Source organism: Mastacembelus armatus, chromosome 10 (genome assembly GCF_900324485.2).
Source record: "Mastacembelus armatus chromosome 10, fMasArm1.2, whole genome shotgun sequence".
Lineage (NCBI taxonomy): Eukaryota > Metazoa > Chordata > Actinopteri > Synbranchiformes > Mastacembelidae > Mastacembelus > Mastacembelus armatus.
The window spans coordinates 8,759,197-8,772,948 of record NC_046642.1 but is presented as its reverse complement, the minus strand read 5'-3'; the positions used below and the strand labels follow the sequence as shown (position 1 = coordinate 8,772,948).

General features: G+C 42.2%; 1 protein-coding gene across 2 annotated transcripts in view; it reads left to right on the top strand.

Annotated features, from left to right (window-relative positions):
- Nucleotides 1–11,797, top strand: part of elf1 (E74-like ETS transcription factor 1) — a 36,000-nt gene extending 24,203 nt beyond the window's left edge. For both annotated transcript variants that reach the window (XM_026329583.1, XM_026329582.2), the window contains exons 2-9: nt 1,106–1,442; nt 4,868–5,042; nt 5,323–5,427; nt 5,561–5,722; nt 5,862–5,945; nt 6,619–6,811; nt 7,022–7,375; nt 8,751–11,797. In XM_026329583.1, the coding sequence (XP_026185368.1) occupies nt 1,371–1,442; nt 4,868–5,042; nt 5,323–5,427; nt 5,561–5,722; nt 5,862–5,945; nt 6,619–6,811; nt 7,022–7,375; nt 8,751–9,561 (1,956 nt within the window). In that variant the 5' untranslated portion in view covers nt 1,106–1,370 and the 3' untranslated portion in view covers nt 9,562–11,797. The remainder of the gene's footprint in view (nt 1–1,105; nt 1,443–4,867; nt 5,043–5,322; nt 5,428–5,560; nt 5,723–5,861; nt 5,946–6,618; nt 6,812–7,021; nt 7,376–8,750) is intronic.
- The last annotated feature ends 1,955 nt before the right edge of the window (nt 11,798–13,752 follow it).

Genomic DNA, 13,752 nt, shown 5'->3' with positions numbered 1-13,752 from the left:
AGAGGCCTACTGGAATGAGACAGGACTTCAGATTTTGTTTCCACTGCCTCTTTTCTGTTTTTCCCAAAGTGATGTTTTCCAGGCTCTGGTCATATTTTGCTACTGTAGCTAGAATTGCAAAATTTGCTAGTTTACTTCTGTGCCCCACAAGCTGCAAAATTCAGTTAATTTCTATCACCTCCTCCCATTATTAACACCCCCCACCACCTCCTCTCAAATAATACTGGGCCTGGTATGCAACTTCGTCAGTCACACAGGCATTTCAAAGCAAATAAGCTCCACCCTGTAGTAATGGGAAAAACAGCAATGGTGTGTGTGTGTGTGTTGGTGCTTTTCATTGCCATTTCTAACTTCTCTGCTCCTGCCAGCTTTTTGGTCTGTGGGAAAGAAGAGGGGTTGGGGGGTGTGTGGCCTCAGGGTCTCCTTTTTCATTTATCCTATAACCCAACATCCCTGCCCTCCCATCCTTCAGCCTCGAAACCTCCCTTTTGGGTGTCGGGTTTTTGGGACACACCTCAGCACACAGATACTAACAACCAAATAGCCTTGAGCTTCCCTCCCCCCGCTGTCAGTGATCACAATAACTCCCTGAGGGTGAGCACAGAGGGACTTCCAGAGCATCATCAAACGAGTGATCTCTTGCCTGTGTGTGTGTTTCTGTGCAGGGTGGGGGTATCGTTCAGACCCTCTATCCAAGCACCCGCTCATGTGATCATAATATAAGCCCCTGTGAACATTATGATCTAGGATGGTGTGCTGAAGGGTGTCTCACTTTCAGAGACAGTTTTGAAATAGAGGCAAGATTTGATGTAAGAACTTGCTGTGTTTCTTGGTTTTCGTTTATAGTAACATTAAGAGTTTTTTTTTTTCTAACAGGGTTTTCAATCAGGGAGGCATGAAATAGTGATCTGAAACGTGTGGCCATTTCAGCTATGAACATGAGATCTACAAATAGCTCTATACGAATATGCTGCCTAGGTCGGTGTAGGCCTCTACTCTGTACTGTCTCTGCTCCTCCCTACTTCTCTTGTCTCTTAGTGACATTAAGCTGATCTAATATGTCTCCTGACCTTAGCCCCTATATCTTTTTTTCTCTCTCTGCCAGGTGTAAATGCTCCAGGCGCAGCGGGACCCAGCCTCTGTGTCAGAGAGGGACGAGGCTGCTCCCACCTGGGCCACAGCACTCCTCTGAAACCTGGCTCGTGGTCTCTATCTCGGACCACTAACCACCCAGACCAGAGAGCAGAAGGACGACGACAGAGAAGCCATTTTGTGAGGTGCAGCTGAGTCTCTGTCTGTGCAGAGAAGGAGCTGGAGTAGTCATAGCTGGGATATTTTAGGCTGGTTTTTGCCCTTTGACATCCACTGCTATGACGACTGCAGTACAGCCCAGTGAACTGGTGTTTGAATTTGCCAGCAACGGGATGGATGAAATCAATCAGGTACATGTGCAGTAGTTTCAAACCAAGTCAAGTCAGATGATGTTTTTCTCTGTTGCCTAACTGCGCTGCTTGTAGTTTGCATTTTTAATTTGATCAAATGACCTTTGTGCCAGTGTTTAACCACCCATCTTTTTCAACCAGATGCGCTGTGATCTTGTTGATAAATGGGAGATTTTTAATAGCATGACAAACAAAACTTGTGTAAACAGAGTGGTCACTTGGGCAGGATTAGCTGTGGCTCATTGCCCGTGATCTTTAACTCTGAGAACTTACTGGAGAATGAGACTGGTGAAGGGAAGGATGGAGCAGAATGGAGGTCTGGGAAGATAAGCGTGGGCTGCTAGGAGCACAGAAATGGAAAAATTGAAAAACTTGAAGTGAGGTTAGGGTGCGTGGGAGGTAAATGGTGGGTCTTGGCCATGAATGTGTTTAAGACACAAAGGTTACTGTGTGTTTATGCAGTGTCAGCCTTTGGCTGTGCCATTTCTTTGTCTGGTCAGGTGTGCAGTTTTCCCCACACCCGTGTATGAATCTGTGGAACAGGCTTGATTTTAAGTGTGGATGTATATGTGTTTATGAGTACCGGTATCTGTATGAGTGCATCTACAGTGACATGTTGTCACTCGATCCCTGAATAGCACCGGTTCAGGCCTAACCTGACAGACCAGTTGCAGGCTGCTTAGAAGGGATGGGATAATTCATCGCATTGTTCCAGTGCTACAGTTTTGTTGCTTGCTGCACCCACTCAACCTTTTGTGCAAACAGTATGCCCTTATTTACCAAGTTCTGGAAATGCCCCCAAAAAGGAACAAGACACTAACGTACTAATGTGGTGGCCATTTTGTTTCTGCTGCCTGATTTATTTTGGCAACAACAAAACTGTTAGAGCTGAGTGAAAACATAAAGCTGTTTCTGTAATGATTAGACTTACTGTTATTGTTTTTTCAAGTAAGTATTTTTCCTGCTCGTCAGTGATGTTTCATGTAATGACAGCAGGGGGATAACTAAGTTTTTGAATTTCTATACAGTCGAGTTCCTATCCAACTACAGGTAGCCACAAAAAATGTGTTCTCTTATTTTGTAATAAAAATATAAGGCCTTTACTAATTTTGCATGATTATGAGGATCTTGAAAGTACATGACCGTTGGGCTCCATTGTGGCTAGGCAGGTAAAGCAGAAGAGAGTGGGGTGGGGAGGTGTGGGTGGTGGGGCAGCCTGCACAGATGCTGTTGCGTTCAAAGGCAGAATGGGGAACTCAGAAATGCAAATGGGTTTGATTCTTATCGTGCCTGTTTCCCTAGTAGAAACACCATTCAAGTCAACAAAGAGGTGGAATCAGTTAAAACCTTTATGGTGTTCAGTATTGTTTGTCAGATGTGTTGGGAGTACATAATCCATAAGGTCCCACCTTTCCACTGTTTTTACACCTCCCCTCTATAGTTATCTTGTGCATTGCAGTATGCTTTTCATATTGTCAAACAAGCAGTTAGTTTACATGACAATACACATCTAGTCTGTGGTGCTCCCAGCAAACACAAAATCCAGTTAATATCAAAACAACAGCAGAGAAAGCAGCTTCAGATGTCTCACGCTCTGTCAGCAAACTGTGTGGGACAGAGGCTTCTGCATTTTGTGAGAGGGGGTGGGAGGTGCCGCTGTTTGAGGAGCTGAGCAAAAAAAAAGCCTTTGTCTATACACACACACACACACACACACACACACACACACACACTTGCTTCTCACTCAAGGACAACACACATTAAGCGCAGACGAGGAGATGTAGTAGCCTCACTGTCTCACTAGCTGATAATGTCTACCAAAGCTTCTGATTAATGGGAAACTCTGATAGTGCCATAGTCAAAGCAAAACTCTGGATTTTTTATTAGCCCCAGGAGGCGTTGTGGTTTTGCTGGTGAGATGACATAAACTGTTTGTGCTCATTTTCACAGTTTTGATAGATGTCTTAGGGAGCCATCTTGCTCTAGACTCACAGACATATACATGAATGTGTAGTGTGTACAATTACTAATAATCCTTTATTAATTACTGTTAGTGTGTTTGAGGCCTACCAATTTAACAGTGTGTTCAAAAAATGATTCAGTCTGTTAGCTTCCTGGTTAAAGTGTAACCGAAATGGAGGTGTAGCCATGGACTCCATTGCCCTCTCTTCCCACCCCCAAGGGTCAAGGCCCAGACACCTGGTATGCCCTTAAGGTCCAAACCAACAAGGCACTCTTGTGCAGAAACAGATAAGCCTTTATTCATATTATCTTCTATCCTTTTACTGGACCTTTTCTGTCTTGTCCCTGCCTTCAATCAGGTCATGACTGTACAAATGTGGTCTTAAATGATCCACATCTACCTTTTCAGTGTTTTTCTGACATGTAATGCATTTGTAAGCCATTCCTCAAATAGCTAAACCAGTTGCATTAGCTTCTTGGCACTGACTTTGTAAAGAAACAATTTGAAGTGTAGTCTGCTGCCATCTCCTGGTAGACAGGTCACTGAGTGGTTTTGCATGAAAATATCTGAGGTCACCATGGAATTTTAAAACCGTTAATAATAGATTAAAAGGTTTATTTACAGAAGTCTTGATTATGGGATAAAAAATGTTAAATGCCATGGATTAGTTTTTAACGAGATGTGCCTTCCTCCTGTCTGTTTTACACACAGCTATCACTTAGTCTTCTAGAATCAGAGAAACATCAAAATAAGAGCTTTAGAGGAGCATATGACTCACTTAATTCAGCAGACTGAGTTAGTCCCCATGTCCCTGACATTGACACGAACCTAGCACCCGGTGAGCACTCTTGACAAGGTCTGTGTTTGAGGAGTATGATGGGCTTCTCAGTCATTCCTCAGTGGTTTGGCCGAAACTCCGGCAATTCAGTTCTGTCCCCCAGCTTCTTCCTGCATCGGGCTGTGCCATGCCTGAAATGAGATGGCAAGGTTAGAATTCCCAAAGCACATTTAGGACATGATGAAGAGGGTGCTTGCCTGCAATTCATGACTGATGCATTAGCATTCATTTGGGCTTATATAAAACATTAACTTCTCAGGAGAAGTAGGCCAAATCAAACAGCTGGTTCCCGTCTTCCTCAGCAGGTCCCTGTGGACCGCTGCGACACTACAAAAATGAGCTCTCTGCCATGCCATGTGTTTCCACGCTAGCTGAAATTGAGTATGAATCTGCAATATTTTACAAGGCAATAAAAATAAGGGACCAGATCGGGTTATAGCATTAATCTGGTGTCATTTGTGGTTTTTATATTGCATTTATGATGTGTAGTGGAGGAATTAATGGTGTTTTTATTACATATACACATACGTACTGTATGTGCAAAGACAGACTGTCAGTCCCCTCAGTTATAGCTCCTGTGTTACAGCATGTTTTTTTATGTGTGTGTGTTTTCTCTCTGTTCAGCTGGATGACCCATCAGTGTTCCCAGCGGTGATTGTTGAGCAGGTTCCTGCAGCTGATCTGCTGCAGGTCTACTCAGGCCTTGAGTCCGATGAGGTGACCAATGGCATCATGGTGGACACAACCCTCCATGTGGTGGAGGAACAATCTATCATGGTGGGAGGGGTGGACCTCTCAGGTTAAGATATTTTACTGTAAATTTTTAAATGAAGTTACTCAGTTTGGGTGTACATTCAATACAGCAGTAGTTAGTTAATTTGTTTATTTTCTATTAGTATTCTTAGCATGTACATTTACCATTTAGTTTTCTTAATTTTTTTTGATACCTCTTGTAACAAACTTGTCCTGTTTATGCAAGCTTACCTTAGTACAAATAAATGCTCATCTTCATATTACCTTTTAAAATAAACCCAAATACTCCAAGGATCTCATGTTGAATTTGTCTGTCTGGTGCACAGAAACAAGAGTTTCAGGGGCCGAGGACAGCATTGAGACAAGTGAAGCTGCAGCTGCTCTTCTTAACATGGAGTCTCCAAACAACATTTTGGACGAGAAGCGTATGAGTAAGTTCATTTGCACTCTTGGAAAAAAAAATGCACAAAATAAGTGTTAATTCAACATTACTCATGCTTGGGCAATGATACAAAGTATTTATGGTCTGTTCAATGTTTGCCTGTTTCTGTTTTATGTTTTCAGTTCACTCCTATGGTACTCTATTAGAGTCAGACCTGACATACAACCCACTGAGGCCTGACCAGATGGACAGTGGAACCCTTGATGTGTCCCTAGATGAGGACACTTCATCCATAGATGAGATTCTCCAAAAGAGTCCCTTAAAACCTCAGAAAAAAACCAAAGGTAACATTCTTTTCCTTTTCCTCCCCAATAGAGCACAGGAATGATCTCTTCTACTAAAATTTCAGTGCTGTAGGGAATTGGGTGACTTCACTCTAAACCTTCCACTTAATAACACACTACCCCACAATTTGAATCACAGTGCGGAAGCCACGGACGGTGCGTCCCTGCTCCCCTATCACAACCCCTAGCCTCCCACTCAAGAAGAAGAGCAAAGAGGGCAAAGGTAAGCCTCACTAAATAGTCTACATTTCTGTGATGAGCCAATAAAAATCAAGGTCTTTCCCCCTCTTGTGTATGCTCTTGTTTTTCATCCTGTGGAGTGTACAAACAGCAGTCCTCAACCCCTGTAGTCCAGCGGGGTTGAATCCAAGCGAGTTAATGGATGAGGAGATCTCAGACTGCTGTGTTTCACAGAGTAACAGAAGTGATTGTAGGCTGGAGGGCACATTGATGTTGTACCGATAGAAGTAGAGTAGTGCCGCTTAATGTAGACCATTATTGCACCATACAGTGTGACACAAAGAGGAGGACTGCAGGTTCAGCTACACACATATACATCACCTTGTCATGGTGTCTGGGATTCAAGTGACTACTGGGAGCATTGCTGTTTTTAACCACAGGATCTCACAAATTAGAGTAATCTAGTCCCAGGTTTGATATAATTAATTCCCTTTCAAGGCACACATGCACACACACAACTGACACAACAGTGGTTTTAAGAAAAGACAAGTTTTTCCTGGAACACCTTAGCTGTCATATAATATTTTAAGCAAAGCTCTAAAAATTGTTAAATGAATTATAGATGTGTGTAGCACATCTCTAAAGCCCCACCATAGATATATGATGTGCTTGAATGTTAAAAACACAACTTAATTTTATTTTCCCCCAATTTGCAGGCAACACCATCTACCTGTGGGAATTCCTTCTGGCATTACTGCAGGATAAAAACACCTGTCCCAAATACATCAAGTGGACACAGCGGGAGAAAGGCATCTTTAAGCTAGTGGACTCCAAGGCAGTTTCAAAGCTGTGGGGCAAACACAAGAACAAGCCTGACATGAACTATGAGACCATGGGACGAGCTCTCAGGTACGAGGAACATTCAGCTGAGTACCATTTTCCAAAGTGTTGTTATGCGCATTTGCTCCCATTTATCTCTGAACCCTGTAGACATGATCCCCACAAATGTCCATAATAACACTCTGGAATGACAGTTTAAAATTTTATGAGGCTGCTAGATCTGAGTGATGACAGTGTCTACAATGTATTAAACAGCTTCTTATCTACTTTCTCCTCCAGGTACTACTATCAGAGAGGCATCCTGGCTAAAGTGGAGGGGCAGCGTCTGGTTTACCAGTTCAAGGAGATGCCAGCTGATCTGGTGGTAATTGAGGATGAAGAGCCAGGCTCTGATGCCAATGGTGGCACCGGTAACCAGAGATCTAGCAACGGGAGGTCTATGGTCCGTGGAGGGTCCAAAGGGCACGGGAAGGCCCATGGTCAACACCAAGTCTCAGTGAAGCCGATGAAGAAAGAGCCTAATGATGAATGTATGCATCAGGAAGCTAATGGCAGACAGCCCGAACAGCTCCTTCACTCTGTTCATATGTTGCAAGTCAACGAAGCCATCCAAGATCCAACACAAGCTATGAGGTAAGAAGAACATACATTGAAGTTATAGAGAGGAACCATTAGCTTTGATCTGGCATGTGAGCTGATCTTTTAAACTAAAGCTAGATGGATACATTTGGGAAATATTACCTTATATATATATATATGGATATGTACATATATTTGTCACAGTGCTGTAAAAACAAACTAAAATAACAGAGCAACATGTTAGGATATATGGCTACACACTTTCTTTAAGATAAAGTGATGAGAAAGAAACATGAAGCTACAGCCAGAAGCCAGTTAGTTCAGTATAAAAACTAGAAATGTGGGGATGGGACAGCTAGACTGGCCCTGCTTGTTGCCTGAGAACCTCATGCCAAGAAATTGTTCCAGCAGATAATCCCGACATAAAACCACAACGTGTTGTTTTTATACTTTAGTTTTTGTACAGCTTAAACAAACAAGATATAACGTGTTATTCAATGAGCTTTAGAGATTATGTTACCCCCAGTTTCTAGTCTGCACACTAAGCTACTGTAGGCTAACCAGATGCTGGCTGTAGGCTTACTTATATTGAACAGGGAGACATGAGAGTGGTATTTCAACAAGAAAACAAATAAATGTATTTTGGGAAATACAATTTATATCAACCACAAAAAACAAAACAAAGAAAAAACCCATAGCATTAGTCTCTATCGCAAGACTCACAGGATGTTTGCATAGCAAAAGCCTTTTGGAATAGGTTTTAGAAATGTAAAGCTTGTTTGTTTGGTGGCCCTGACATTCAATAATTGGAGAAAACCTGACTTGAATATGGTTCTTATACACATGTACAGAAAAGCACCTGTCCTTGATAATCACATAATATGACAGACTCGACCCTCGACAACCATTTAACTGCTGTGACTCATGAGAGAGTTCAGTTGCATCCTGAAATCTTATATCTACAGAAAAACACCAAAACCTGAAAAATATAATCCAGTCTATTCTAGCGGCTTTGCAGCAAATAATACATTTGTGAAGTGTATAATGATACTGTATAATACTATACTATATGTTCAGGTTTTTTTTGTTTTTGTTTTTCAGCTTGTGCTGGTCTGTGTTACTTCTTATCATTTGCATTATGAGTCATTTGGCTTTTTCTGAGCTGTTAAACATTGTCTGCAGTTAGGAATCAAGCAGAATAATGATTTCTGCAGTACAGTTGACAAAGCTGTTTGTTATATTAATAAGGGCATTAGTTCTGCTGTTTAGGATCATAGCTGTGCACTGGGTAACTTTCTCAACAGGGTTCCATTAAAAACTAATCCTTGTCTATAATTGCAAAACTGCAAACTGAATATCCAATTTAAACAGCTATGTCAGAGAAGATGAAGAAACAGAAGTTCATGATCAGTTCATTTTGTCTTATTAGGACCATCACAGCTCGTGCATCAGTTCCTATGGTCCTGACTTCTTCTGGCTCTCTTCAGTCGGTGCCCCTTACCACTGTTCTGGCCAATGGAGACTCCAGCCATTCTTCTCCCCCTCGGGTGATTCTCCACACCATGCCTTCCACCACAGCAGGTGGTAAAGATGTGCTCACCATCCAGACAGCTTCTCTAACAGGTGGAGCCAACAGCTTGCAGGACGGCCTCCCGCAGCAGCTTCTGGTCACCAGTCTGGGCCCCTCTGCCGTCTCCTCTTCCCCCTCATCCTGCACTTCCCCTCAAGGAGTCATCAATTCCACCGCTTCCAACCTCAACAGTCTCCCCCGCCTGGTTGCCATCAACACCACCTGCGGGCAGACCATGGTGGCACAGCAGCCCGGCACTGTAATTGCCACGGTGCTCAAATCCAGTGACCTCTCAGGGCTGCAGGTAAAAGAGGAGATGCTGGACCCAAGCTACTTTCAGTCGATAGTGAACAGTGATCCATCACTGGCAGTACATACATTTGAGAAAGAAGAGATGGAGGTAGAGGAGGCAGAGCTGCAGTACAGGACTGTGATCACTGATACCAGTCAAAGCCACGGCCTGGGGGATGCAAGCCACACTATAATTAATGGACATTACTCCCAGAGCAGCAGCCCTAGTGAGGGCCTGACCCCTGTGGAGGAGCTTGAAGTTCGTGGGGAGATGTCCCTGCAGCCTGAACAGGGAATCAAAGGCCTGCAGGAGCTGCCACTCTCTCTCCAACTGCCTGCAAACTTTATCCAGATAAAGACAGAGCCTGCAGAGGCTTAGAGCTGCAGGACGCAAGCTGAACCAAAAACAACAATTGAATCAATTTTGATCACACAGTTGATGTTTTCTTTTCCTACCACAGTGATCTGATCAAAGATCAGAAGTGAGGGATCCTGCGGTGTGTTGCTCTTAAAGGTTGATCAGTTCAGCCTCAGGATTTATTGTTTACTCACATATTTTGTGAAGATGTGCCTAATTTTAAAATCAAGGGAGTGTGTAGTTTTTTTTTTTTTGAAGAAGAAGTTACTTAAACATGATACACACAACCATACATCCCTGTTTAGGAGAACAGCCATTGGATAAACCAGGGATCCCATCTACCAAATGTGCCAGTTAGTCATTTTCTTAATTTCCATCTCATTGGAGTGGACTATTTTTAATGAAGAGGATGCAACAAACCAAGACTGAGAACTGAATGCCAAATGGTGCAATGAAATCAGACATCTGAGAGCATGCTGAGAGTATGTGTGTTTTTAAAGCATATAAGAGTTTCTGTTCCCATGGTTCAGGGATGGATGCTCTGTCACAGTGTCCAATCCAGTGAAAAATACACATCTCAGAGTTTAATTGAAGAGTGCCTTACAGGATATTCAAACAGCTTGAGACTCTTTCTTGGAAATGTCTGGGAAAAAGATGAGAAATGGACTAAATATCCTTTCAGACTTTTAAGATCTAATTACTCATTTATTTTCATATAAACAAAAAAAAAGTATCCATTCACTCTATTATTTCTGGCCTTAAAAACTGTTTTACTATGATATGGGCATTTTCTGTCCAGCAGGGACAGTCCAACATCAGAGTTGTTCATATGGAACTAGAGACACAAGAGGCACAAATGAGGAGAAATAATACACAGGATAAAACAGATTTTATCAGCCTCTGCTTCACAGGCTCAAGGTGTGTGTATATATATATATATATACAATTTAGATTCAAATTTAAGGCCACAGCAAATTTATTTATTTTGTGAATTTCTAAATTCTGTATAAAAATGGCACATTTGTCTTCTATTTACATGTGTAAACATGAGGGAAAATACAAAGAATATTAGCGTTATTACCAGAAAGTTTAAATAGTAGTTTTTGTTGTAAGACCATTTTTTTTCATTTGTATAGCTTTCCATATAATCAGCTGATGCTCAGAGCAGCATTATTACTCCATTGTTATATTCTGTTATTGTAGATATCCTGTGTTGTGTGTCTGATTTAAAGATGTACTGAATGTGCTTTTGGTTTCTTTTCAGCGGACATACCTCTTTACCTTCTTCAACAGTTAAGACTATGCAATCACAAAAATTTGTTCTGTGTACTGCATAAAGTATGAAACCTATCAATCAGTATGGCTTGGAAATTGTATTTTAAGATTCTTTAGTTATTTTTATAAAGACGTACCAGTGCTGTTTTTAAAGCTCCTCTCCTTTTCTCTGGCCTTGTCTCCTCTCTTCTCACTATGTATCCTCATGTCTCCTCTCCTTTTGTCTTGTCTCCTCTTCTCTCACATCTCCTTCCTCGTGTCGTCTCATCTCCTTTCTTGTCTCCTGTCATCTTACCTCGTCTATGGTCTTGTCTTCTTTCATCTCCTTATGTCTCCCTCCTCTGGTCTTGTCTCTTCTCTCCACTTCCTCTCCTCTAATCACTCCTCCTCCTCTCCTGCTCTCGGGTCAGTTGAGTCTGTCCCACTTTGTTAAGGGCCTCTCAGGCCCATCATCTGATTGGCCCCTCTGTCCTGCTGGGGATGAAGCCATATTGATCCTGAGTGGTGTCACAGTTAAATTGGTTGTATTTTCCACCAGGACTGTAGCTGTAAAATGAGGACATTCACATAGACTGACCTGTATTTGCACTGGCACATATGGCCAGGAGTTTAAACGCTGCCTCACATCCCAACAATAACCAAAGGCCTCTGGTTCTGCAAAGACACTTTGAATGTATGTAACTTATTGTTTAACACATAGTTATGCAATTTTTATGACAATCTGTAATTACACTGGGTTACATTTTCATTGAAACATGTCAGTCTTTGAGTGGAGATTTGCTTTTTTTGCTTTGTTCATATTTCTTTCTCTGCCCTGCATTCTTCCAGAAAGCACTGTTGTCTGTGACATGTTGAGGTATGTCCACTGCTTATGTTTTGTTGTTTCTTATTCTTGGGTTGTCAATGGCCTTTGTTATGCTGAATATAGAATAGATTTTTAAGAAAAAGTCTAGTACTAATTAAAAACAAAATCTTCACTGAATATCCCCTTTCTTTGTTGTTCGGTTGTTGATAAAGTGGTTTTGAAATTGCGTGAGGCACAGATGAAATGTCACACAAGATATTTTTGAAAAATTAAACCGCAAACAAAATTAAATTTGGAAATAAGCAGCTTGCAAAGGGTTAATAAGTTAATTAATTTCTACTGTCGAGATAATGAAACTGAAGTATTTCTGCCTCAAAAACTCAAAGTCACATTGTTGGGCTGTTGCAGCTTTGGGGGACATTCGACCACATGGCATTTGAAGAGAAAGAAAAAGTAGGAAACTGGATTGGAGCCATTAGCAGGCCTGAGACTGATTGGACTGTACTTAAGAGCACTGCTTCTCCAGTTACTGTGGGTGGATGAATACATTAGCATATGACATGCCCAGAGCTGAAGAAATCCAAGCCTGTCACAACAGCTTGCTGAGAGAGTATATGTCGAGTTTTTAGGCTGTGGTTGTTCGAATGGAAGGGTTACACCGACTTGGATTGATTTTGTTAGAGCATGCGTTATGCTTGTGTGTGTGTGTGTGTGTGTGTGTGTGTGTGTGTGTGTGTGTGTGTGGTGTATGTTGGCTTGGATTAATTCTTGAGTGTGTGTGTTCAGGGTTGGGGAACGGGAGGGTGGTGTTGAGGAAGCTGTCAGGCAGCAGGGCATGCCTACTGTGCCTAGCTCTGTCTACACCCACATGCACAGCTGTGTACCACACAGTCCACACTATCTTGCCATAGGGTTAACACACACACACACACACACACACACACACACACACACACACACACACACACACACACACACACACACACACACACACACACACACACACACACAGACAGAAAAACAAAACCAGAACTTCAACCATGGCCACCACTACAACCTTCTTTTCTCCAAACATCTTCATGAGCGTTCAGCAGATGGGAAAATTGTTTGAAATTAGTCTGAAATCATTGCACAAGCTCCACATTCAGCAAACAAACAACCCTCAACTGCATCTAAACAGATACTTTGCTTTTTTGTTCAGCAGTTCATCGATTACCCGCCATATGCTAAGTGCAGGTTGTTATAGATTACCAAACTAATAAAAGGCTACTATCAGCTGTTACGTCTGTGCTATTCCTTTGGTTAGTGAGTCAGGGACCCTGAAGATGGAGTGAGAGCTGGGTCCTGGGAGAGGAGGACTATTTCTGTGTCGCCTGAAGCCACTGACACAGCGCGAGTGTTTACTGCTGTGCCATGCTGCCTCTCACAGTGGGAGCAGTTGAAGGATGACGGCTGACATTATTGTGCCTCCAGCCTGTAGCAGGAACAGTACAGGGAGAGCTTATTTAACCATCAGGTCACCAGACTGACTGCAACATTACACAGAAAGGGAGTTGATGACTGCAGTCTCATGGCCGTCACAGCAAAATGCAATGCCAAGGTTAGATTTAAATAGACCACATTACAATTTGAGGGTTTTCTTTAAGACGCAAGATTAAATGTATTTAAGAACAGCAGGTGTACGGTGCTTTTAAGGTTTAAAATAAAAACAAACAAAAAAAAAAAACATGCAAATGGTCAAACAACGTCTGGTTGAGTATTCCAGCAGTGCACCTCTCTAGACACAAGATGGCACTGGTAGTACACGAGTCTTCAGCAGAGCTAGGGCCTCAGTCTGGATCGGAGAGAATCATTCCTTCAGGTCACTAATCTAAATACAGACACTCCTCATACATTGGTTTTCACACTCCTCCACCCCAGAATAGCAACTCATGGATCTAAAAGAATGAATGATTATTTGAATGAAAACTAGGACTGAAGTTTCTCTGCATTTTTGATGAGTAACGACAGGAATTAATTCAGACCTTCAGTAATAGTGGCCATTCCTCAGGCCAGTCAGGTGGACTTCTTTGAGCTGTGCCAACCTGGTGTATGCTCACTATCTTTGATTCTGCAGAACAGTCGATCTTATT